The 20,589-nt window shown below is 39.4% G+C and overlaps 1 protein-coding gene across 18 annotated transcripts in view; it reads left to right on the forward strand.

Annotated features, from left to right (window-relative positions):
• The window catches only part of LOC134351841 (focal adhesion kinase 1), a 522,413-nt gene that overhangs the window by 283,508 nt on the left and 218,316 nt on the right, over nucleotides 1–20,589 (forward strand). For all 18 annotated transcript variants that reach the window (XM_063058747.1, XM_063058688.1, XM_063058792.1 and 15 more), the window contains 2 exons: nucleotides 9,955–10,072; nucleotides 15,883–15,913. In XM_063058747.1, the coding sequence (XP_062914817.1) occupies nucleotides 9,955–10,072; nucleotides 15,883–15,913 (149 nt within the window). The remainder of the gene's footprint in view (nucleotides 1–9,954; nucleotides 10,073–15,882; nucleotides 15,914–20,589) is intronic.

The raw sequence follows: 20,589 nt of genomic DNA on the forward strand, positions 1-20,589 counted from the left end.
TGTGAACCCTGTAGAATTTTCTCTATTTCTGCAAAAATGTGACCTAAAATGTGATCAGATCTTCATGTAAATCTTAAAACTAGATAATGAGAACCTAATTAAATAAATAACACAAAAAAATTATACTTGATCATTTATTGATTGAAAATATGATCCAATATTATATGTATTTGTGGGAAAAAGTTTGTGAACCTCTAGGCTAATGCCTTTCACAAAAACTATTTGGATTCAGCTGTTCTAATCATTGAAATGAGATTGGAGGTGTGGGTTGTACAGGTGCCCTGCCCTATAAAAAAGACATACAAAGTCAGATTACTGACAGAGCCTGCTCTTCTCAAGAAAGATCCATTTATGTCTAATATGTCTCGATCAGAACAACTTTCAGAAGACCTTAGAAGAAGAATTGTAGAGATGCATGAAGCTGGAAAAGGCTACAAAAGTTTTTTCTAAAGACATGAGTGTTCATCAGTCCACAGTAAGAGAAATTGTCTACAAACGGAGCAAATTCAGTACTGTTGCTACTCTTCCAAGGAGTGGGCATCCTGCAGAGATCACACCAAGAACACAATGTGCAATGCTGAAGAAGATCAAAAAGAACCCAATGATCACAGCAAAAGACCTGCAGAAATCTCTAGAACTTGCTAAAATATCTGTTCATGTGTCCACTATTAAAATAAAACACTGAACAAGAATGGTGTTTATGGAAGGACACCATGGAAGAAACTACTGCCTCCAAAAAAAAGCATTGCTGCATGTCTCAAGTTTGCAGAAGACCACCCGGAGGTTCTACAATGCTTTTGAGATAATGTTCTTTGGACAGATGAGAAAGAACTTGAATGTTTTGTCAGAAATGCATATTGCTATGTTTGGAGGAAAAAGAACAGTGCACACCAACTTCAAAACCTCATTCCAACTGTGAAGCATGGTGGAAAGAGCATCATGGTTTGGGGCTGCTTTGCTGCCTCGGGGTCTGGACAGCTTGCAATTGTTGAGGGAACAATAAATTCAAAATTCTATCAAGATATTTTACAGGAAAATATCAGGGTAGTGGTCCATCACCTGAAGCATAACAGAAGTTGGATACTGCAACAAGACAATGATCCACTTCTGGTAAGGTGGCAATAGGTTAATCGCTTCAAACTGTCGCTGCGTTTCATTTCTTACCGCCGCACTTCTTATCTTTTTTCTACCCCAGACTGCTAATTTTTTTTTTGTTCTACCTGCCTGCCTGCGAATACGTCTGTCCTACAATGGCTTACAAGCCCTCTAAAGCTGGGAAAAAAGAAGTCTCTGCGACTCTCTCCGGCTCCTCTGCTGACGTTATCGACATTTTGGATCAGCACCAACAAGAGATTATATCTGAACTTAAGTCCAAATATGTCTTCTTTCAGTTCATTGGAGTCAAAATTGGATCAAATTAATTCCAAAGTGGAAGATTGTGCATTCGTCTCGCTCATCTTGACTCAGAAACCGAAGATTTAAAATGTCATGTTCAGCAGCTGGAAGCCGTTTGCTCTAATTTGAGTGAGTATAACACCAAGTTATCATGTAAAAAAGCTGATCTCGAAGGTCAGAGCAGAAAGCATAGTCTACGTATCCTCGGTCTGCAAGAGGCTATCGAAAGCGGACCTCCTGTTGAATTTTTTTCTTCTTTACTTTTTGAGATTTTTGGGAAAGATGCTGTTCTGAATTTACCCGAGTTAGATAGAGCTCACCGTACATTTCAGGCAAACTCAGAGTTAGGCTTTTGGCCACGCCCAGTTATATTCTGTTTTCATCGATATCAGGTGAAAAACCTTTTGATTATGGAAGCACGTTGGAGAGGAAAATTGCATTATAAGGGTCATTCCATTCGTATTGTTGAAGATTATGATCCTCAAGTTTTGAGGTTGCATGCCGAATAAGTCTAATACTTTTTGATAGTACTGTTTCTTTTTTGCTTTATGTACAATTTTAATTCGACGTGCATAAGCTCTCTGTTTTTTTCAATGAACTTAATTAAACGGAGCTTATGAAGATTTTCAGAAACTGGAAGTTGGGTTTCGGGGTGGTTTTTTTCTGAAGAGCTTGCTGCTGTTCTTTGGTAGCTTTCTTGCTTTGGGATTGGGGGCGGGGGAGGGTTCCCTAGTGCTAGGGAATACTAAGGAATAATAATACTATTTATACAACCCTTAGTTATTCTTTGTTACTCAGGACATTTTTTTAATCCTGATTTTCTTGTCTTATACTTTTGCCCCACTGCTGTTATTAGAATGTTTTTCCTATTTATGCCTACTACCCAATATGCTTTCTTATATGACAATGGTTAGCCCGTTAAATCTTATAAGCTGGGATGTTGAGGGATTGAACCATCCTGTTAAAAGAAGGAAAGTAGTTTCACATCTTAACCAGCTCAAAGTTGACATTGTTTTTTTTTTGCAAGAAACACATATTCTTAGTTTTGATAACTCTCGCCTTATGTTGAGGTGGGTGTCTCTGGGAAATTGTATAATAGTACTCTATGCTCCCAACTCAGATGACGCGGACTTCGTTGATCGTTTTTTCTCTTTATTGCCTGACTTGAGTTTATATTCCCTCATATTGGGTGGTGATTGTAATTGTTGGTTAGATCCAGTATTGGATCGATCCTCCTCTGTTCCTAGACTCCCTAGTAAATCTGCTTTATCTATTCACTCTTTCCTTTCTGATTATGGTATCTCTGACGTGTACCATTTTTTCTATCCTACTGTGAGTGATTATTCCTTTTTTTTCACATGTCCATCATACTTTTACTAGAATTGTTTATTTTTTAATGGATAATCAGCTGATTCCATCTGTTCGCTCTTGCGATTATCAGAGTATATTGACTTCGGATCATGCCCCAGTTATCCTGTCCATAAATTTCCTTGGTTTCCCTCAAATGAATAAACATTGGAGTTTTAACCTGACCTTGTTGTTGGATAATGATTTTGTAAAATTTATGAAGGACCAGATAACCTTTTTTTTAAGTACTAACATGTCATCTGAAATCTCATCCCAGGTCGTCTGGGATGCTATGAAGGCATATTTGAGGGGTCAAATAATTTCATATACTGCAAATCTGAAAAGAAAGACCTATTTAGAGCGATTAGACTCGATTGGTCAAATTAAAGCAACTGACCAATTTCTGCCCAGACCAAAAATCCCAAACTGTATAATGTTACGTACCCCGTAACTGGGTTGCCAAACCAGCAGAAATGGATCACTCAGTTGGAGTCTGGACTACTGGAACTAAGAACGTTTTATTAAAGAAATAAGCAACACAGTACTCTAATCAAAAGGATAATAAATGCAACAGTTCAGCAATGATAAACACACATGTACACAGAATTAGGATAACAGGATCAATCAAGCTCTATCGTCATCTAGGGGTAAATGACCATTTTCAAAGTGACGCAAAGTTCAATTCAATGGAGTTCAGTTCAGTTCACAGTAATCACTGCCATGGCGGTGGACGGGGGGGGGAGGAGAGAGAGAGCAAAAGCGAATGAATATTCAAAACGGCTTCCACACAGACCTTCGATATTCCTCGCAGTCAGCTTTCGGGCGAGCCCTTTGTAATGTCTTCTGAGGTCACCGACTGTGACCCCTCCGTTTCAGATACGATCGTTCCTCAGCGGTGAACCCGGCACCCAGGCAAGGGCGGACACACACCCGTTCCTGCCGATCGTACCTTTCCACCCTGTGCGTCTCTGGCTTGGTCCCGCGACCAGCCCTCCAAAGACTCCCACCGACTTGTGGGAGGCGCACTGCTTCCAGGGTCTCGTTACCTCGTGGTGTCGTGTGTGTCCTGCCTTAGCGAACCTGTCCCTTTTTATCCCCCTGCTGGGGTATCGCCTGTCCATCACACTTCAAACAGTTCCAGGTTCAAAAAGGAACCGATCTTGACAGCTCTCAGACCGTGTCTCCTTCCGTTAAACTCTCCCGTCTCTTCATTAACATTTCCAAATGCTGCTCCATTGTCTTACTTATCTCTCTCCCTCCTGAAGACAGGTGGCAGATCAACTGTTGATCCCACTGGTGATAGCACAGGACAGTCAATATCTTAGTCTATGTGTACTTTCGTCTCAATAAGAAGCGAGTAGAACTTCAAACTAAGTTTGACCTCATCTCCACTCAGCCAGTTGAACGCCAAGAATAAGAGTCAATTTTATATTCATGGTGATAAGTCAGGTAAGATTTTAGTTAACCAACTAAGACACTCTAAAGCTAAACAACAAATTACAAAAATTTGTATGGGAAATAGGAACATTCTCGACTTTATACCTCTGAATCTTCAAATGATATTATCACTGTTGAGCATTTTCTAAATAATTTAAATATTCCTTCACTTTCCTCCGACTTTAAAGCAAAACTCAATGAACCATTATCATTAGAGGAAATATCATCTGCCATCTCTGCATTACAGTCAGGTAAATCTCCTGGACCTGATGGCTTTTCTGCAGAATTTTATAAATCATTTTCTTCACTGCTTTCGTCTCAATTATTTGTGGTTGTATCTGATTGTTTAAGCATGGTAAATTGCCTGCATCATTTAACGAGGCATGTAACATTCTTTTAGCCAAAAAAGGTAAAGATCCAACAGTGTTCTTCGTATAGGCCGACTGCTTTGTTAAATGTCAATGTTAAAATTTCGGCTAAAGTTTTGGCTCGTAGATTAAAGAACATTATACCTTCTATTAATTCTGAAGATCAAACTGGTTGTATTAAAAATCACCTTCCCTTTTTTAATATACGACGCTTATTTAATATCTTATATTCACCCTCAATTGGGACTCCTGAATGTGTTATTTCTCTTGATACAGAGAAAGCGTTTGATCGCGTTGAGTGGAATTACCTTTTTGCGGTTTTAGAAAAATTTGATTTTGGACGAAGTTTTAGTACATGGATTAAATTGCTATATTCATATCCCACCGCTTCTGTTTTGACCAACTCTCAGCAATCTCAGTCTTTCAGCCTTAAGCGCGGCACTCGTCAAGGTTGCCCTTTAAGTCCCTTACTCTTCGATTTGGCTATAGAGCCACTTGCCATTGCGTTTCGTAGCTGTGCTGAATTGATGGGGATTTGGAAGGGAGGTGATGAGCATAAATTTTCCCTTTATGCTGACGATCTTTTACTTTTTATATCAAACCCGACTACTTCCTTACCCCCCCCCGATGTTTTCTCTTCCTAATAAATTTAGTCAGCTTTCCAGTTATAAACGTAATTTACATAAGAGCGACTCTTTCCAATTAATAGAGAAGCACAAGCTTTAGTATTCCATGACCTTCCTTTTACGGTAGTTAACAATCAATTCACTTACCTTGGTATTACAGTAACAAGGAACTTCCAGAATCTTTCGAGAAAATTTTACCAATCTTCTAAACTCTACAATACAGGATTTGACACAATTGTCACCCTTGTCTATGTCTCTTGTAGGTTGAATTAATGTTATTAAAATGTATATCCTTCCTAAATTTTTGTATCTATTTCAGTCTTAACAAATTTTTATTTCTAAAACTTTTTTTGATGCGTTAGATTCTATTATTTCGTCCTACCTATGGAAAGGTAGACTTAATAAAGCTCACCTTCAAAAATCTAAAAAAGTAAGGTGGTATGGCCTTGCCTAATTTTTGTTTATATTTTTGGGCAGCCAATATTCGTTGTCTTACTTTTTGGTCTTTCTTCCATAATCAGTCTGACTGCCCTAAGTGGGTGGCAGTGGAGTTCAATCTTTCCATTTCTGCACTTCTCAGATCCGCACTTCCTTGTCATTTGCCTAGATTAATTGTCAATCCTCTAATTCAACTTACTCTGAGAATATGGGCTCAGTTCAGAAAATTTAATGGTCTTCATGGTTTTTCTCTCTCTAGCCCTATTTTACACAATCATTTTTTCCCACCTATACGGGATTCAACCTTTATGATTGGTATAGAAAAGGTATTAGGCACTTTGAAGGATCTTTTTATAGATAATCGTTTTGCAACTTTTCAACACCTGTCTGTAAAATTTAATCTACCAAATAATGATTTCTTTAGATATCTTCAAATTAGACATTTCATTAACCCTTTAATATCAAACTTCCCTGAGATGCCTGAGAAAAATGTTCTGGACCTGTTTCTTTGTATAAGTCCATTGGGTAAAGGTTTAATATCTGTTACTTAGGATAAGTTAGTGATTTTTGAGGCGTGCCCCCTTCGATAAAATTAGAACTGCCTGGGAACATAACCTAAATATTTCCTTATCTGATGCGGTTTGCGATTCAATTCTTAAGTCAGTCAACTCAACCTCTCTATGTGCTCGCCACTGCCTCTTGCAGTTTAAGGTTGTACACAGTGCTTATATGTCTAAAACTAAATTATCGCAGTTTTACCCTGACATTAGTCCTGTTTGTGACAAGTGTAAAGGGGGTGAGGCTTCTCTTATCCACATGTACTGGGCCTGTCCTAATCTAGAGAAATTCTGGAGAGAAGTTTTTTCAACCTTATCTCATATTCTTAATCCATCACGTCCTTCTCCTGCATTGCCTGCAGGACAATACGTGCCGACCACTGCCTGATGGCCCTGTGGTCAAAGGCGTTCTCCTGGAAGAACTTTGCTACGTAGGACAGGTATGCCGGCAACGATCAGCTGACTGGGGCGTTGCGCGGGAGTGGGGCCAGACCCATCCTTTGTAGCCAGGGTGACAAGTAGAACCTGGGCACATAGTGGTACTTGGTGCCCACATACCTGGGTTCTACACACAACCTGATGCAGCCACATACAAAGCTGGCCATCAGGGTGAGGGCGACATTGGGTACATTCTTGCCCCCGTTGTCCAGGGACTTGTGCACGACGGTCCGTCTCACCTGCTCCATCTTGGATCCCCAGACGAATCTGAAGCCAGCTCGGGTGATTTCCGAGCTGTAGGAGTGGGGGACGGACCAGACCTGTGCCAAGTACAGCAGCCCTGAGAGCACCTCACACCTGATGACCAGGTTCTTGGCCATTATCGACAGGGAGCGCCCTCCCCACAGTCCCAGTTTCTGTTTCACCTTGGCAGTCCGCTCCTGCCAGTTCTTGTTGCGTGCCTCAGCCCCTCCGAATCAGGTCCCCAACACCCTCACGTGGTCAGACCTGACGGTGAAGGGGACGCTGGATCGGTCGGGCCAGTTGCCGAAGAGCATGGCTTTGCTCTTCGCGCGGTTGACCCTGGCCCCCGACGCTAGCTCGAACTGTTCGCAGATGCCAATCAACCTGCGAACTGACCTCGGATCAGAGCAGAAGAGATGGTGACGTCGTCCATGTACAGGGAGGTTTTCACTTGGGTCCCTCCACACACAGTGGGGTGGTTCCCTGAGCAGACCGTCCAGTTCATCTGGCAAAATGCCTCATCGCCAGATCTCACCAACAGGCACCAAGACCTCACCTGGCTGGCGGTGAGAGGGGCCCTCCCAGTCAGAGCCCTCGTGTACACCCGGAATGTCGTCTCCGCACCCCACTGCCCACAGGAGGACTGCAGTGAGGAGGAGTCTGTGACCCACCTCTTCGCACACTGTCAGTTCGCAAAGAGGGTGTGGAGGAGGATGGACGGGCTAGTGTCACATTTCATCCCCAGCAGCTGCGTAACAGAGGACTCTCTGATCTACGGGCTGTTCCCGGGGACGCACACGGAGACCAACATCGGTGCTGCTGGCAGATCATCAACTCGGTGAAAGACGCTCTTTGGTTGGCCCGAAACTTGATGATCTACCAGCACATGGAGATGTCCGTGGGAGAATGCTGCCGACTGGCCCATTCTCGGCTGCAGGAGTACGTGCTGAGGGACGCACTGAAACTCAGTGCACCCACCGCAAGGGCCCGGTGGGGAAGGACCACAGTATAGGTTTCTCCACCCGTGGGAGTGGGAGGGGTCGGGGGGGCGGGGAGTATACCCCTCAACAATGATATGCTAAGCTGAACTACTGGAGTGCCACGTGGGTGGCAATAAATACGGATGTGTACTGACTATAATGGAAACGTATGTAAAGGATGGAAAGTTATTGAGTGGTTTATTGTATATATTTATTTTTGAATAAAGTATATTTTGAAATTTAAAAAAATCTCATATTCTTAATTGCCATTTTGAACCTCACCCTCTGGTTGCTCTTTCTGGCACCCTGGGGAAGTAGATGTGCACTTGAGTCCAACTAAACGTCGAACATTATCTTTTGCCTCTCTCTTGGCTAGACGGTTAGTTCTTCTTAGGTGGAAAGATGCTGCCCCACCCACTCACGCTCAATGGCTTAGTGATATTATGTCCTGTTTAGACCTTGAAAAGATTCATTATTCACTTTTTAATTCGGACATAAGGTGTGGGGACCTTTTCTTGAATATTTTCATAAGTCTGCTTTACGTTAAGTTTATCCTTTTTTTTGTATGCTACAATCCCTTACTTTCAGCTTTTTTTTTCCTGTAAGTTTTACAGTTTTTTGTGAATTACATTATAGTTTTAGTAGTTGGCATTATATTTTCTTTTTTCTTATATATATATATTTACAGCTCTGTGGGGTTGAATGCTCAGATTAATTTTTTTTCTTTTATACACAGAAATGGTTGGCCTGGGTTTTTTTTTCAGTGGGAGGTTGGGGTGGATACTGATCTGACATGATTTTATTTTGGGTGATTTTTTTTTATTGTTATGAATTATATATTGGACATGTTTGTTTTGCACTGTATAAATCTCCATTTTGTTGATTTTTTTCTGTAGCTCTATTGTAGAAACACATAAAAAATTAATTTAAAAAAGACAATGATTCGAACGACAAGAGTAAATCAACAATGGAGTGGTTTAAAAAGATGAAAATTTGTGTTTTGGAATGGCCAAGTCAAAGTCCTGACTTAATCCTGTAGAAATGTTGTGGAATTCATGCAAGGAAGCCAACCAACATCCCAGAGTTGAAAGCAGGTTTGTAAGGAGGAATAGCTTAAAATTCCTCAAAGCCGATGTGCAAGACTGATCAACAGTTACCGGAAACGTTTTGTTGGAAGTTCTTGCTGTTTAAGTGGGTCACACCATTTACTGAAAGCAAAGATTCACATACTTTTTCCAACAAATACATGTAATATTGGATCATTTTTTCTCAATAGGTAAATGAAACGTATAATGTTTTTTGTTTTATTTATTTAATTGAGTTCTGTTTATCTAGCTTTAGGACTTCCATGAAGATCTGATCACATTTTATGACATACTTATGCAGAAATAGAGAAAATTCTACAGGGTTCACAAACTTTCTACCACCACTGTACATTGAATTGCGCTCTTTGACATTGCATAATGGAAGATAAAATTCGTGTCTGCTTATTTGTGAAACCATTCATACTTACTGCCTGTTACGCTGCTGCCATTTATAGCAACAATGAAGGTACTCCATTTCTGGTGGTGTTCAAGGCTTCCTTCATCGTGTCAGTAGCTTCCTGTCAGTTTTCACTACTGCCAGTCATGCAAGTCCCGGGTGGAGACTCAGGAATGCCGTCACACTGAACTGTAGAAGGATTCTTCTTTGCTGTTTCCATAACAATTTTGTTCCACTAGTCAGGGTTGCTAGCCCTGAGCTGAACCCCTAAACCTGGAGGACAGATGGGCCGCCTTTAATATGGCCTCTACCCTTTAACCTATCTGGCATGGGTGACACCACCAAGAGCCAAAGCATAAAGCCCTGTCTCCAGCCAACATACTGTAGCTCTCTAGATTATTGAGACATTCAAGCCTCCAAAGCACGACAAGGTTGTGGTTCTTGTGGAGGAAATCACTCATAAAGTTGTTGGCAATTGTGCACATACAGAGACAGAAGTTGGTAAAAATCTCATTCCTTTTTTATGGCTGTAATGATACATTGATATTTTCGGATTTGACATCTTGATCAGAATTTGATTCATTTGAGGACAACAAACTGTTGGCATAAACTATGCATTTACATAACTTTGTGTTATTTTCAGCCTTTGACCATAACAACTCCATCGTTGAACATTGCAGAAAACATGGCAGACTTGATAGATGGTTATTGCCGCCTTGTGAATGGAGTTGTGCAGTCATTCATTATCAGGTCCCAGAAAGGTAGATCCAAATGTTTTCTCTGTTTTATTAATCTACAGGTGATAATTAGGAGTTATACTTAAGATGATTTTCAAAAGAAAGATAACTAATCTTCAGCAACTGGATGATATTATTAAAATGTGAAATTATAGCAAGTTCAACAGAACTTTGTTTTGTAGGTTCATGATACTTCAGATACCTTCCAAATATTCTGCTTTGCCAACTTGTGTTAAAATTGCTTTCCAAGATATATTGCATATCGTCAACAGAAACTGAATATCAGTAATATTCTCAGAAACAATAATCAGACCTGCGCTGCATCAATAGTGGATTCTAGAAATGCACACTTATATTTTTACACATTTCTAAAGATTTAATTCCTATAATTTTGTAAGTATGAGAATTAAATAGTGTACATTTAATCACTGTTGAATTTAAATTCATGTTATGTGCTCTATGATTCTCTATTGTTTTGGCACTTTCATGAAACTCCTGCTTCATGACAGTGCCTCATTCTAAAGCCTTTTACTTCACAGCTGTTGATTAGCACAGAACAGTAAATGTGCATGTTTACTGTTAGGGAATGTGAAGGATTTCTTTTTTGTTACACATCATTGGCTTCAGCTTAATAATTCATTTCCTATTGGTTGCATAAAGTTTATACAATTTGTATTAGCTGTTCATACTTGGGTGAATATTGGTGGCTAGGTTAGTTGCAAGGTACATGTTACATAATTTTTCTTTAATCTATTTGGTACTGCTGATCAGCATTGATGGTGACATTTCATACTTTTTTTAAGAGTTGGTGATCAAAATGAGTAAAAGTGTTCCGAGCTAAGTGTGACAAACCCTCATGGTGTCATTCCAACTGAATTTGCCACAAGACCAAGTTTATTAAGTCATAATTGCCATTATCTGTATTTATGCACATGCTGTACAGTAAATCCTTGTGTTCCTCAGTTTTTTTTAAAACCTTTTTTAAGGTCAACCTTACCATCATTCTCCAGTATTTCTTTTCTAGTATCAATGTGCATGTTGTTCAGCACCTAAGAATTCAAGCGTGTGCTTCCAGATTTTCTTCCTGTTTACACAACCTAGCGTAAGAAACAGTTCCTTGTTTTCATATCTCCCCATCTTCATAGTGGCTCTTAATGATATCACACCCAGATATATGATCAGTTTCCGTGCTTATGCTAACAAAATATGCCTCAGTGTTCTGTCAGGAATTCCATTATTTCCAGTCTTTTGCATTGCTCATTTGCTTGTACAGAGCAACTTTTTTGTATGATTTGCACATTTCTCAATCCATTAGAACATTAGAATATTTTTGACAAGAACAGACCATTCGGCCTAACAAAACTTGCCAAATTCCTTTTCACATAGTGTGTTGAAATAACTATCACGTTTAGATTTGAAAGTCTCTAAGGTACTATTCCCAGCTACCCAAATAGTTAGTTTGTTCCATTGTCCACAACTCACTGTATAAAGAAATGCTACCTGTTGTGAGACCTCTATCTTCTACAGCAGGAGTTCCCAACCTCCTTTATGCCAGGCACCCTTTCTGTTAACCGACGGTCTGTGGACCTCAGGCTGGGAACCCCTGTTATAGAGGGAGAAAAAACATTTTCAGTACTTCATTAAAATGTCAACAGACATGTGCCTGTCATTTGATGGAGGATGATTTGAGATCAAGGATGTTGTAATGATGAATGTGCAGTGGATAACTAAGAAAATAGATTTTGTATGAGACCTTGTGAAATGAGTGCACAATATATATCTTAGTTGAATTTTGCTTGAGCTTTACATTCTGGTTTTTACAGAAAGATATTCCAGAGGTGTTGCAACAAATTTAGTCTTGAGAGGGGAGAACGTACAAACTCCTTACAGGTTGCAGCGGGAATTGAGCCTGGGTTGTTGGTACTGTAAAGCATTGTGCTAACAGCTATGCTACAGTGCTGCTGCTATAGACATCATGTGGACAAAAAGGATTATTTCGGTTAGCCATTTAATTACTAATTTGTTTTGGCACAACATTGTGGGCTGAAGGCCCTGTTCCTGTGCTATACTGTTCTAAGTTCTAAGTACTGTGGATAGATTTCACATTCTTATTTGATGAAATCTGTAGTTAATTCAATGAAAAGGCTTTATTAAGCATTCTATAATACGTACTGCTGTATTGTAGAAGTATCTACTATAATGCTGTATTTTCCACTAGCCAGACAATCTCCATCCACTTGTTCCCCACTTAAACCAGAATGTAATGATTATTGATTTCTTCAAATCTAACCTTGAAAAACTGTTTTGAAATGATATGAGAAGATAGTGCTGAAGAAAAATCTGGGAGATAGCTGCAAGATGCTTCATGGTTGGATGTCTTCCCATGCAGGTTTAATTCTGATTCTTACTCAGCATTTAATACCATCATTCCCACAATCCTGATTGAGAAGTTGCAGAACCTGGGCCTCTGAACCTCCTTCTGCAATTGGATCCTCAACTTCTTAACTGGAAGACAGCCATCTTTGCGGATTGGTGATAATATATCCTCCTTGCTGATGATCAACACTGGTGCACCTCAGGGGTGTGTGCTTAGCCCATTGCTCTACTCCCTACATATACATGACTGTGTGGCTAGGCATAGCTAAAAATACCGTCTATAAATTTGCTGATGATACAACCATTGTTGGTGGAAACTCAAGTGGTGACAAGAGGGTGTACAGGAGTGAGATATGCCAACTAGTGGAGTGATGCCGCAGCAATAACCTGGCACTCAACACCAGTAAGACAAAAGAGCTGGTTGTGGATTTCTGGAAGGGTAAGACGAAGGAACACAAACCAACCCTCATAGAGGGATCAGGAGTGGAGAGAATGAGCAGCTTCAAGTTCCTAGGTGTCAAGATCTCTGAGGATCTAACCTGATCCCAACATATCGATTGTTACATACCCCGTAACGGGTTAAAGAACCAGCAGAAATGGAACACACGTTGGAGTCTGGTATTGCTGTTAACTAGTGCTCGTTTATTAGTAACTACGCAGTACAGTAATATAAATTCAGATAAATCAAACAGGTTAGCAAAGTTCATGCATATGTAAGTGTGGAAATATATAAACACCAAGCTTCTTCAAGCCTAGGGGTAAATGGATACAGTCTTCCCGTGATGGGTAAATGAAATCAGTTCAGTTCGTGGTATTGAGTTGAGTAGTGATAGAGAGAGAGAGAGAAGTGTCTAATTCTTCAGGTGAGCTGGTGCAGTCGATCTTCCCGTTGTCCTCCAAAACTTCCAAGTTAGCCAAACTTGACCAACTTAAGAGCACCGTCTTCAAATGATAGTCTACCAACCGAGGCAAAGGTTAGACACACTGGTAGACTCCACAGGGTTGCTGTTTCACGCACCAATAATCACACATCGATCCCTCACGATCGATCCTCAGTCCTACACTTATGGGCACCTGAACAGGATAGTGGTAGCTTCACCACACCTTAGTGCGTCTGCATGTCCTGTGAAACAAGCAATTATGCTAGTTTAAATACTGTTGTGCTGAACACCAGCCATCCATCAAGTAGCTCCTCCCTTCTCTCTCTGTAGGAACTCAGAAGCTAGCAGTGTCCTTGCAGAAATCCCAAACAAACTGTGGGCAGTCTTTGCCCCTCTCTCTCTCTCTCTCTCTCACAGTAACAAATTGTTTGTGCTGTACAACTGCACGCTCTCCCTCTCTTTTTAAAAGCACAGTCCATAATGAATAACTCAGAATATTGTTACACGATGCAGTTATAAAGAAGGCAAGACAGTGGCTATACTTCATTAGGAGTTTGAAGAGATTTGGCGTGTCAACAAATACACTCAAAAACTTCTGTAGTTGTACTGTGGAGAGCGTTCTGACAGGCTGCATCACTGTCTGGTATGGAGGGCTACTGCACAGGACTGAAAGAAGCTGCAGAAGGTTGTAAATCTAGTCAGCTCCATCTTGGATACTAGTCTACAAAGTACCCAGGACACCTTTAGGGAGCGGTATCTCAGAAAGGCAGCGTCCTTTATTATGGACCTCCAGCACACAGGGCATTCCCTTTTCTCACTATTACCATCAGTTAGGAGGTACAGAAGCCTGAAGGCACACTCTCAGCAATTCAGGAACAACTTCTTCCCCTCTGCCATCCGATTCCTGAACGGACATTGAATCTTTGGACACAACCTCACTTTTTTTTTTAATATACAGTATTTCTGTTTTTGCACATTTTTTTAATCTATTCAGTATATGTAATTGATTTACTTGTTCATTTATTATTATTTTTATTTTACTATTTTTTTCTCTCTGCTAGTTTATGTATTACATTAAACTGCTGCTGCTAAGTTAACAAATTTCACGTCACATGAGGGTGATAATAAACCTGATTCTGATTCTGATTGTTTTCTAGGACATAATACTTATTTCTTATAGTTCCTCTGAGTCTAAATACAGTTTCTAATATCTATAATAAGCAGACTGCATTATAAGTTCACAGTAGATATTTGGAGAAGAGTTTCTAGAAATGAACAATTTGCACAGATGAGCTTTAATTAGATTTTTGAACCCGATATTAGTTTAAATAGCTGATTTGGTATTCATCTAAGTAGTTTCCATATGATTTTTAAACCTTTAAGAAACGGATTTGGTATTCATCTGGGTAGTGGTTTAGCTATCCTGAAGCAGCTATTTTTCCAATGTTTTCGATCACTGTAACTTCCTCAATGCCTCCCTCTTGCTTTCATGCACTCACAACAAATATTGTTCAGGCACAATTAATGTTTTAAGTCTTCTGTCTTCAAAAACTTCCCTTTCATAATTAATTTAGATGTACATGTAAAAAATTCCTATCTTTTCAAAGTGAGTTTTTTAAAAAGTTACTACGGGGAAAGTTGTTTTCTCTGTATTCTACCTTAGCTTATGATTTGTATATAGTTGGATTCATGCACAATGTACCTGTTTTTCAGTTTCCTCCCAGAAAGAAATATGCAAAATGTGATGAAGCAAGTCTAAAAAATAAGACCAGTAATAATCGGTATTGGAACAAAAAGAAATCTTAAAGTACAGAATAATCTGACTGATGGTAGTTCCAATAATACATTTATAATTAGAATGACCAAGCTTTCTGACAAGATGCCTTTTACAATTTCAGATTAAGAAAAAATAAAATCACAGTTTATTTCTGTCGTAAAGCCAGGAAGTCCCCAATTCAAAAGCTGTAATGCACGTGGAACAGCAAAGAGGTTAAGTGTAGATGGTTGGATTTGCTGCTCATGGTTTATGAGGTCCATCAATGTTAAGAAACCAATTGCAATATCAGCTCCTGCAGTGTTCTGAATTTATAACTGGAATCTTTTCTTCTAATCAGTGAAAGTTGTTTGATGCAACATGGTTAATCTATAACCTATCATGCCTGCTTAACTAGAAATTGTTTAACATGTCCAAATTTCATCAAGAATCAAATTTTAGCAGCAACACAATCAAAAATGAAATGAAGAGTTTTTGAGCATGAATTCCAGTGCATTGGGTCAAAATGGCTGAAAATAAAGTTTAATTTGAAAGTATGATTTTCACCTCAGTTACTTTGTCAACTACTGTATCATGTTCATAGATTCAGCTTAAATAGGTGAATATCGTTTGGTGTGCTGCTTCAGGCTTTTCTTGGCCAGAAATGAACCAGCAGTTATTACCAGGTATCTTAAAGTTCTCAGTTTTATACCCTGATGCTTTAATATAATGTTCACTGCCTTAATTAAAAATCCATTAAAGTTGGACTAAAGATGGCGGATGCAGTTGTTATTATGGTTAAACTTATTTCTTTGTTTCCACAGAAGGAGAGCGTGCCTTGCCTTCCTTACCGAAGTAAGTAAGCATTAGAGCTTCAAATAATTTGCAGTGTTATCTGAATTAATAATTTGTTGGCTTGATCCATTTTACTGAAAGAATATTTCTCTGCATGATAGTGTTTAAAGTAACTTGAAGTACAATTACTGAAATTCTGGTAGAAATGAATCTGGTTGTAAAGGTATGGAAGTATATCAGGTTCCCAGGTTTCCCAGTGGTTCTCATACCTAGTGGTAAGTAAGGGCAGTAAAGAAAAAAAATAGAATATGCATTAGCATAGTGGTTTTTCATACCCTTCGTACACTCTAAAGCAATTCACAGCCAATTAATTGCAATTAAAGTGGTCATAATTAGCCTGTAAAAAGTTAAGAGTGGGAGAAAGATGGAAGATCCTTTTTTAATTCCTCAACAAAAGTTGCCAATTTTTCATTCAGCTCCGAAAAGCAACAGCTAGAGTGATTGACTCATACTAACTGAGTTAGGCTGCGACGAATGGAACCACAACCATTCACTCATGAAATGCCCCTTACAGAAGGCAAAGCTGAGGGTAGAATTTTGTCCCTTGTTAAATTAGACATTGATTTTATCATTAAGTTGATACCTCATACATTCAGGTGCTATTAAGATTGAAGTATTTTAAATATGTTTGAACAAACACCAATTGAAAATATTAAAAGTAAACCGAATCATTACTAAACAAAGAATCTTTGCATTGTTTCCAAAACCTCTGCTTTACAACATCATTGAAATCAAAACTTTTCTCTGAAATTGAACTATATCTGACCTGGTTCCTAAACTGAGAGGTGATTAACCAGTATAATGCTGGGAAATATTGCAGATGTATTTAGCTCCCCACAGAAAATCATAACTTTCAATCTTTTGGGCAGAAATTTACAAGATTCACTAGCCTCTGAGTGAAAGAACTCGTATCAAAATTATCATGATTATTTTTATCATATACAGCAATTAGCTTTTTGCAGAGGAAGCACAGTATATTACAAGATTACAACAAACAAAATAAATTACAAAAATTATACATGTGCAAAATAAATGAAATAAACGTAACGACACTGGTACAAGATTGAGGGAGAGGAAGAGAGAAAAAAATAGTCTTGGGGAGTGCTAGGTTTTATGGGTTGATGGTATTACAGTTCCACAGTTATTACAGTTATAGTGGGCTGTGAACCATTGGGGTAATTTCGCCAGTGTACAATATTGGCTCAACATTGGTTGGTAACTGTATCTACTTTCTGGAGTTTAGAAGCATGGAGGATATGTCATTGAAATACCAAAGGCGTCTGATTGAACAAATGTTTACAAGCTTGCTTGAAGAATATAAAATGAGGAAGGACAACCTGAGGAGAAGTTTCCCATTGCAACAACCCATAAAATTAATGTTTGTAACACACATAAAAGTTGCTGGTGAACTCAGCAGGCCAGGCAGCATCTCTAGGAAGAGGTGCAGTCGACGTTTCAGGCCGAGACCCTTTGTCAGGAATTAATGTTTGTCCTCATCTTGTATTGTACTTTGCTCCTGCTGCAAAAAGCTAATTTCTATGGCAGCTATACCCTGTGAATATATGCCTATGATAACCGTAAGATACTGGAACAGAATTAGGCCATTCCACCCATCAAATCTGTTATCCCTCTCAACCCCATTCTTTCTGCCCCTTCTGTTATGTTTGACACCCTGACTACTCAGGAAATTATCAAACTCTACTTTAAATATAGTATACTCAAGAATTTGGCCTCCACATCTTTCTGTCGCAGTGAATTCCACAAATTCACTACACTCTGGCTAAATCAATTCCTCCTCAGCTCTGTTCTAAATGATAGTCCTTCTATTCTGAGGCTGTACCCTCTAGTCCTAAACTTGCCTGTTATAGGAAACATCCACCCAACAACCACTCATTCCAGACTTTTCAATGTTTGATAGCTTTCAATGAGAAGTCTTATTCTTCTAAACTCCCATGAGTACAAGTCCAGAGCTATCAAACAATACTCGTATGTTTATCTATTCATTCCTGGAATCATTATCGTGAACCTTCTCTGCATTCTTTCAATGCCAGCACATCTTTTCTTAGATAAGGGGCCTAAAACTGCTTACAATACTCCAAGTGTGATCTGACCAATGCCTTATAAAGCCTCCTCATTACATACTTGCCCTTATATTCCAGTCCTCTAGATTGAATGCTAACGTTGCATTTGCCTTTCTTACCACCAACTAAACCTACAAATTAACCTTTCGCGAATCCTGCACAAGACTCCCTTCATACCTCTGATTCATGAATTTTCTCCCTGTTTAGAACATAGTTCTCATCTTTATTCCTTCCACCGAAGTGCATGACCATACACTTCCCTACACTATATTCTATCTGACATTTCTTTGCCCATTCTCTCAATCTGTCCCTTTGCGGACTCACTGTTTCCTCAGCACTACTTGCCCCTCCACCTATCTTTGTACCATCCAAAAACCTGGCTAGAAAGCCATCAATTCCTTCATCCAAGTCATTTATGTATAACTTGAAAAGAAGTGGTCCCAACACTGATCCCTGCAGAACACCACTAGTCACCGGCAGCCAACCAGAATAGGCCTCCTTTATTCCCACTATTTGCCCCCTGCCAGTCTGCCAATCTTTGATCCATGCAAGCATCCTTCCTATATTACATGGGCTCTTATCTTTTGTGCATCTTGTCGAAAGCCTGTTATTTCCTCAAAGAATTCCAATAGTTTTGACAGCAAGATTTCCCTTTAAGGAAACCAAGATGACTTTGGCCTATTTTATTATATACCACCAGGTATCCCACAAGACTTCATCCTTAATAATTGACTCCATCTACACAACCACTAAAGTCAGGCTAACTGACCTACAATTTCCTTTCTTCTGCCTACCTCCCTTCTTAAATAGTGGAGTGATACTTGCAATTTTCCAGTCATTATTTAAACAATAAACAACAATATTATTGTAAATCAATAAACTTGATAATTTGATAAAGGAGTTCTTTCTCTAAGAGGTTAGTGAATTTTGGAATTCCTTTTTCTTCTACTCAGTCATTGTACTGCCTGGCTTCCTGTTTGCACTGTTTCATGTAGGGGAGCATACATATAATAATTAAATTGTTTTCTGTTATTCCTGCAGAATTATTACACTTTTACCCGCACTTTATTTAATGACCACTCTCATAACATGTTTGTTCCTCCTTATTACATTTTTGCAACCAGCTCTTTGATTTTTTTCTAACTTCACGTTGAATCATTGAAAGTCTTGGATATGTTAAAGTAGGTACAGTCACCTTAAATCGTGAAGAAAATTGTAATCAACTGAGATGCAAGCAATGATTCATGTTTCTTCCGATTAACTTTATCCTTATTGCATGAAAATGACCTGCTTATTCTTTTATTCTGTTTTTTTTTAAGTTCATCAATTCTTGATTCATGCTGATATATTCCTTTCAACCCATAAATGTAAGAAAAAATCTGTTCTTATAAAGGGTCAATGACTGATGGGTTGTAACATTTCCTCCTCACTGACAATTAAAACGGGCACATCTCAAGGATGCATGCTTAGTTCACTGCTCTACTCTCTCTACAGACATTACTATGGGGCTATGCACAGCTCAAATGCTATCTATAAGTTCACCAATGATACCACTGTTAGTAAAATCTCAGATGGCAGTGTATGAGTGAGATAGCTGGTTCAGTGGTATCACAACAGCAATCGCTGACTTAATGTCAACAAGATTAAGGATTTGATTGTTGACTTCAAGAAGTGGAAGTCGGGAGAATACACTCCTGTCCTCGTTAGAGGGTGAGCAGCTACAAGTTCCTGCATGTCAGCATCTTGGAGGGTCTATCCGAGGCCCTTTGACACAATTGTGAGTTAGGCACATCAGTGGCTCTACATCATTCAGAGTTTAAGCAGGTTTGGTATATCACCGAAAGTTCTGTAGATTTAGACCATAAGACTTAGGAGCAAAAATAGGCCATTCAGCCTATCATATCTGCTTCACCATTCTATCATGGGTGATCCCGGATCCCACTCAACCCCATACACCTGCCCTCTTGCCATATCCTTTGGTGCCCTGACCGATCAGGAAACCATCTACTTCTGTCTTAAATGTACCCACGGACTAGGCCTCCACCACAGTCTGTGGTGGACCATTCCACAGCTTCACAACTGTCTGGCTAAAAATGTTCTAGAAGGTTACCCCTCAATTTTGAGGCTGTGCATTCTAGTTCTGGATACCCCCACCAGAGGAAACATCCTCTCTACGTCCACCCTATCTAGACCTTTCATCATTTGGTAGGTTTCAATGAGATCCGCCCCCGCCCCCCCGCACTCTTCTAAATTCCAATCAGTACTCTATACTTTATTGTCGCCAAACAATTGATACTAGAACGTACAATCATCAAAGCGATATTTGATTCTGTGCTTCCCACTCCCTGGATTACAAATCAATAGTAAATATTAAAAATTTAAATTATAAATCATAAATAGAAAAATGGAAAGTAGGGTAGTGCAAAAAAACCGAGATGGAGGTCCGGATATTTGGAGGGTACGGCCCAGATCCAGGTCCAAGGCTGCAAAACGCTCCTCATATGTTAACCCCTTCATTCCCAGAATCATCCTTGTGAACCTCCTCTGGACTCTCTCCAATGACAACACATGCTTTCTGAGCCCAAAGCTATTGAT

The sequence above is a fragment of the Mobula hypostoma genome, chromosome 1 (assembly GCF_963921235.1).
Source record: "Mobula hypostoma chromosome 1, sMobHyp1.1, whole genome shotgun sequence".
Taxonomy (NCBI): domain Eukaryota; kingdom Metazoa; phylum Chordata; class Chondrichthyes; order Myliobatiformes; family Myliobatidae; genus Mobula; species Mobula hypostoma.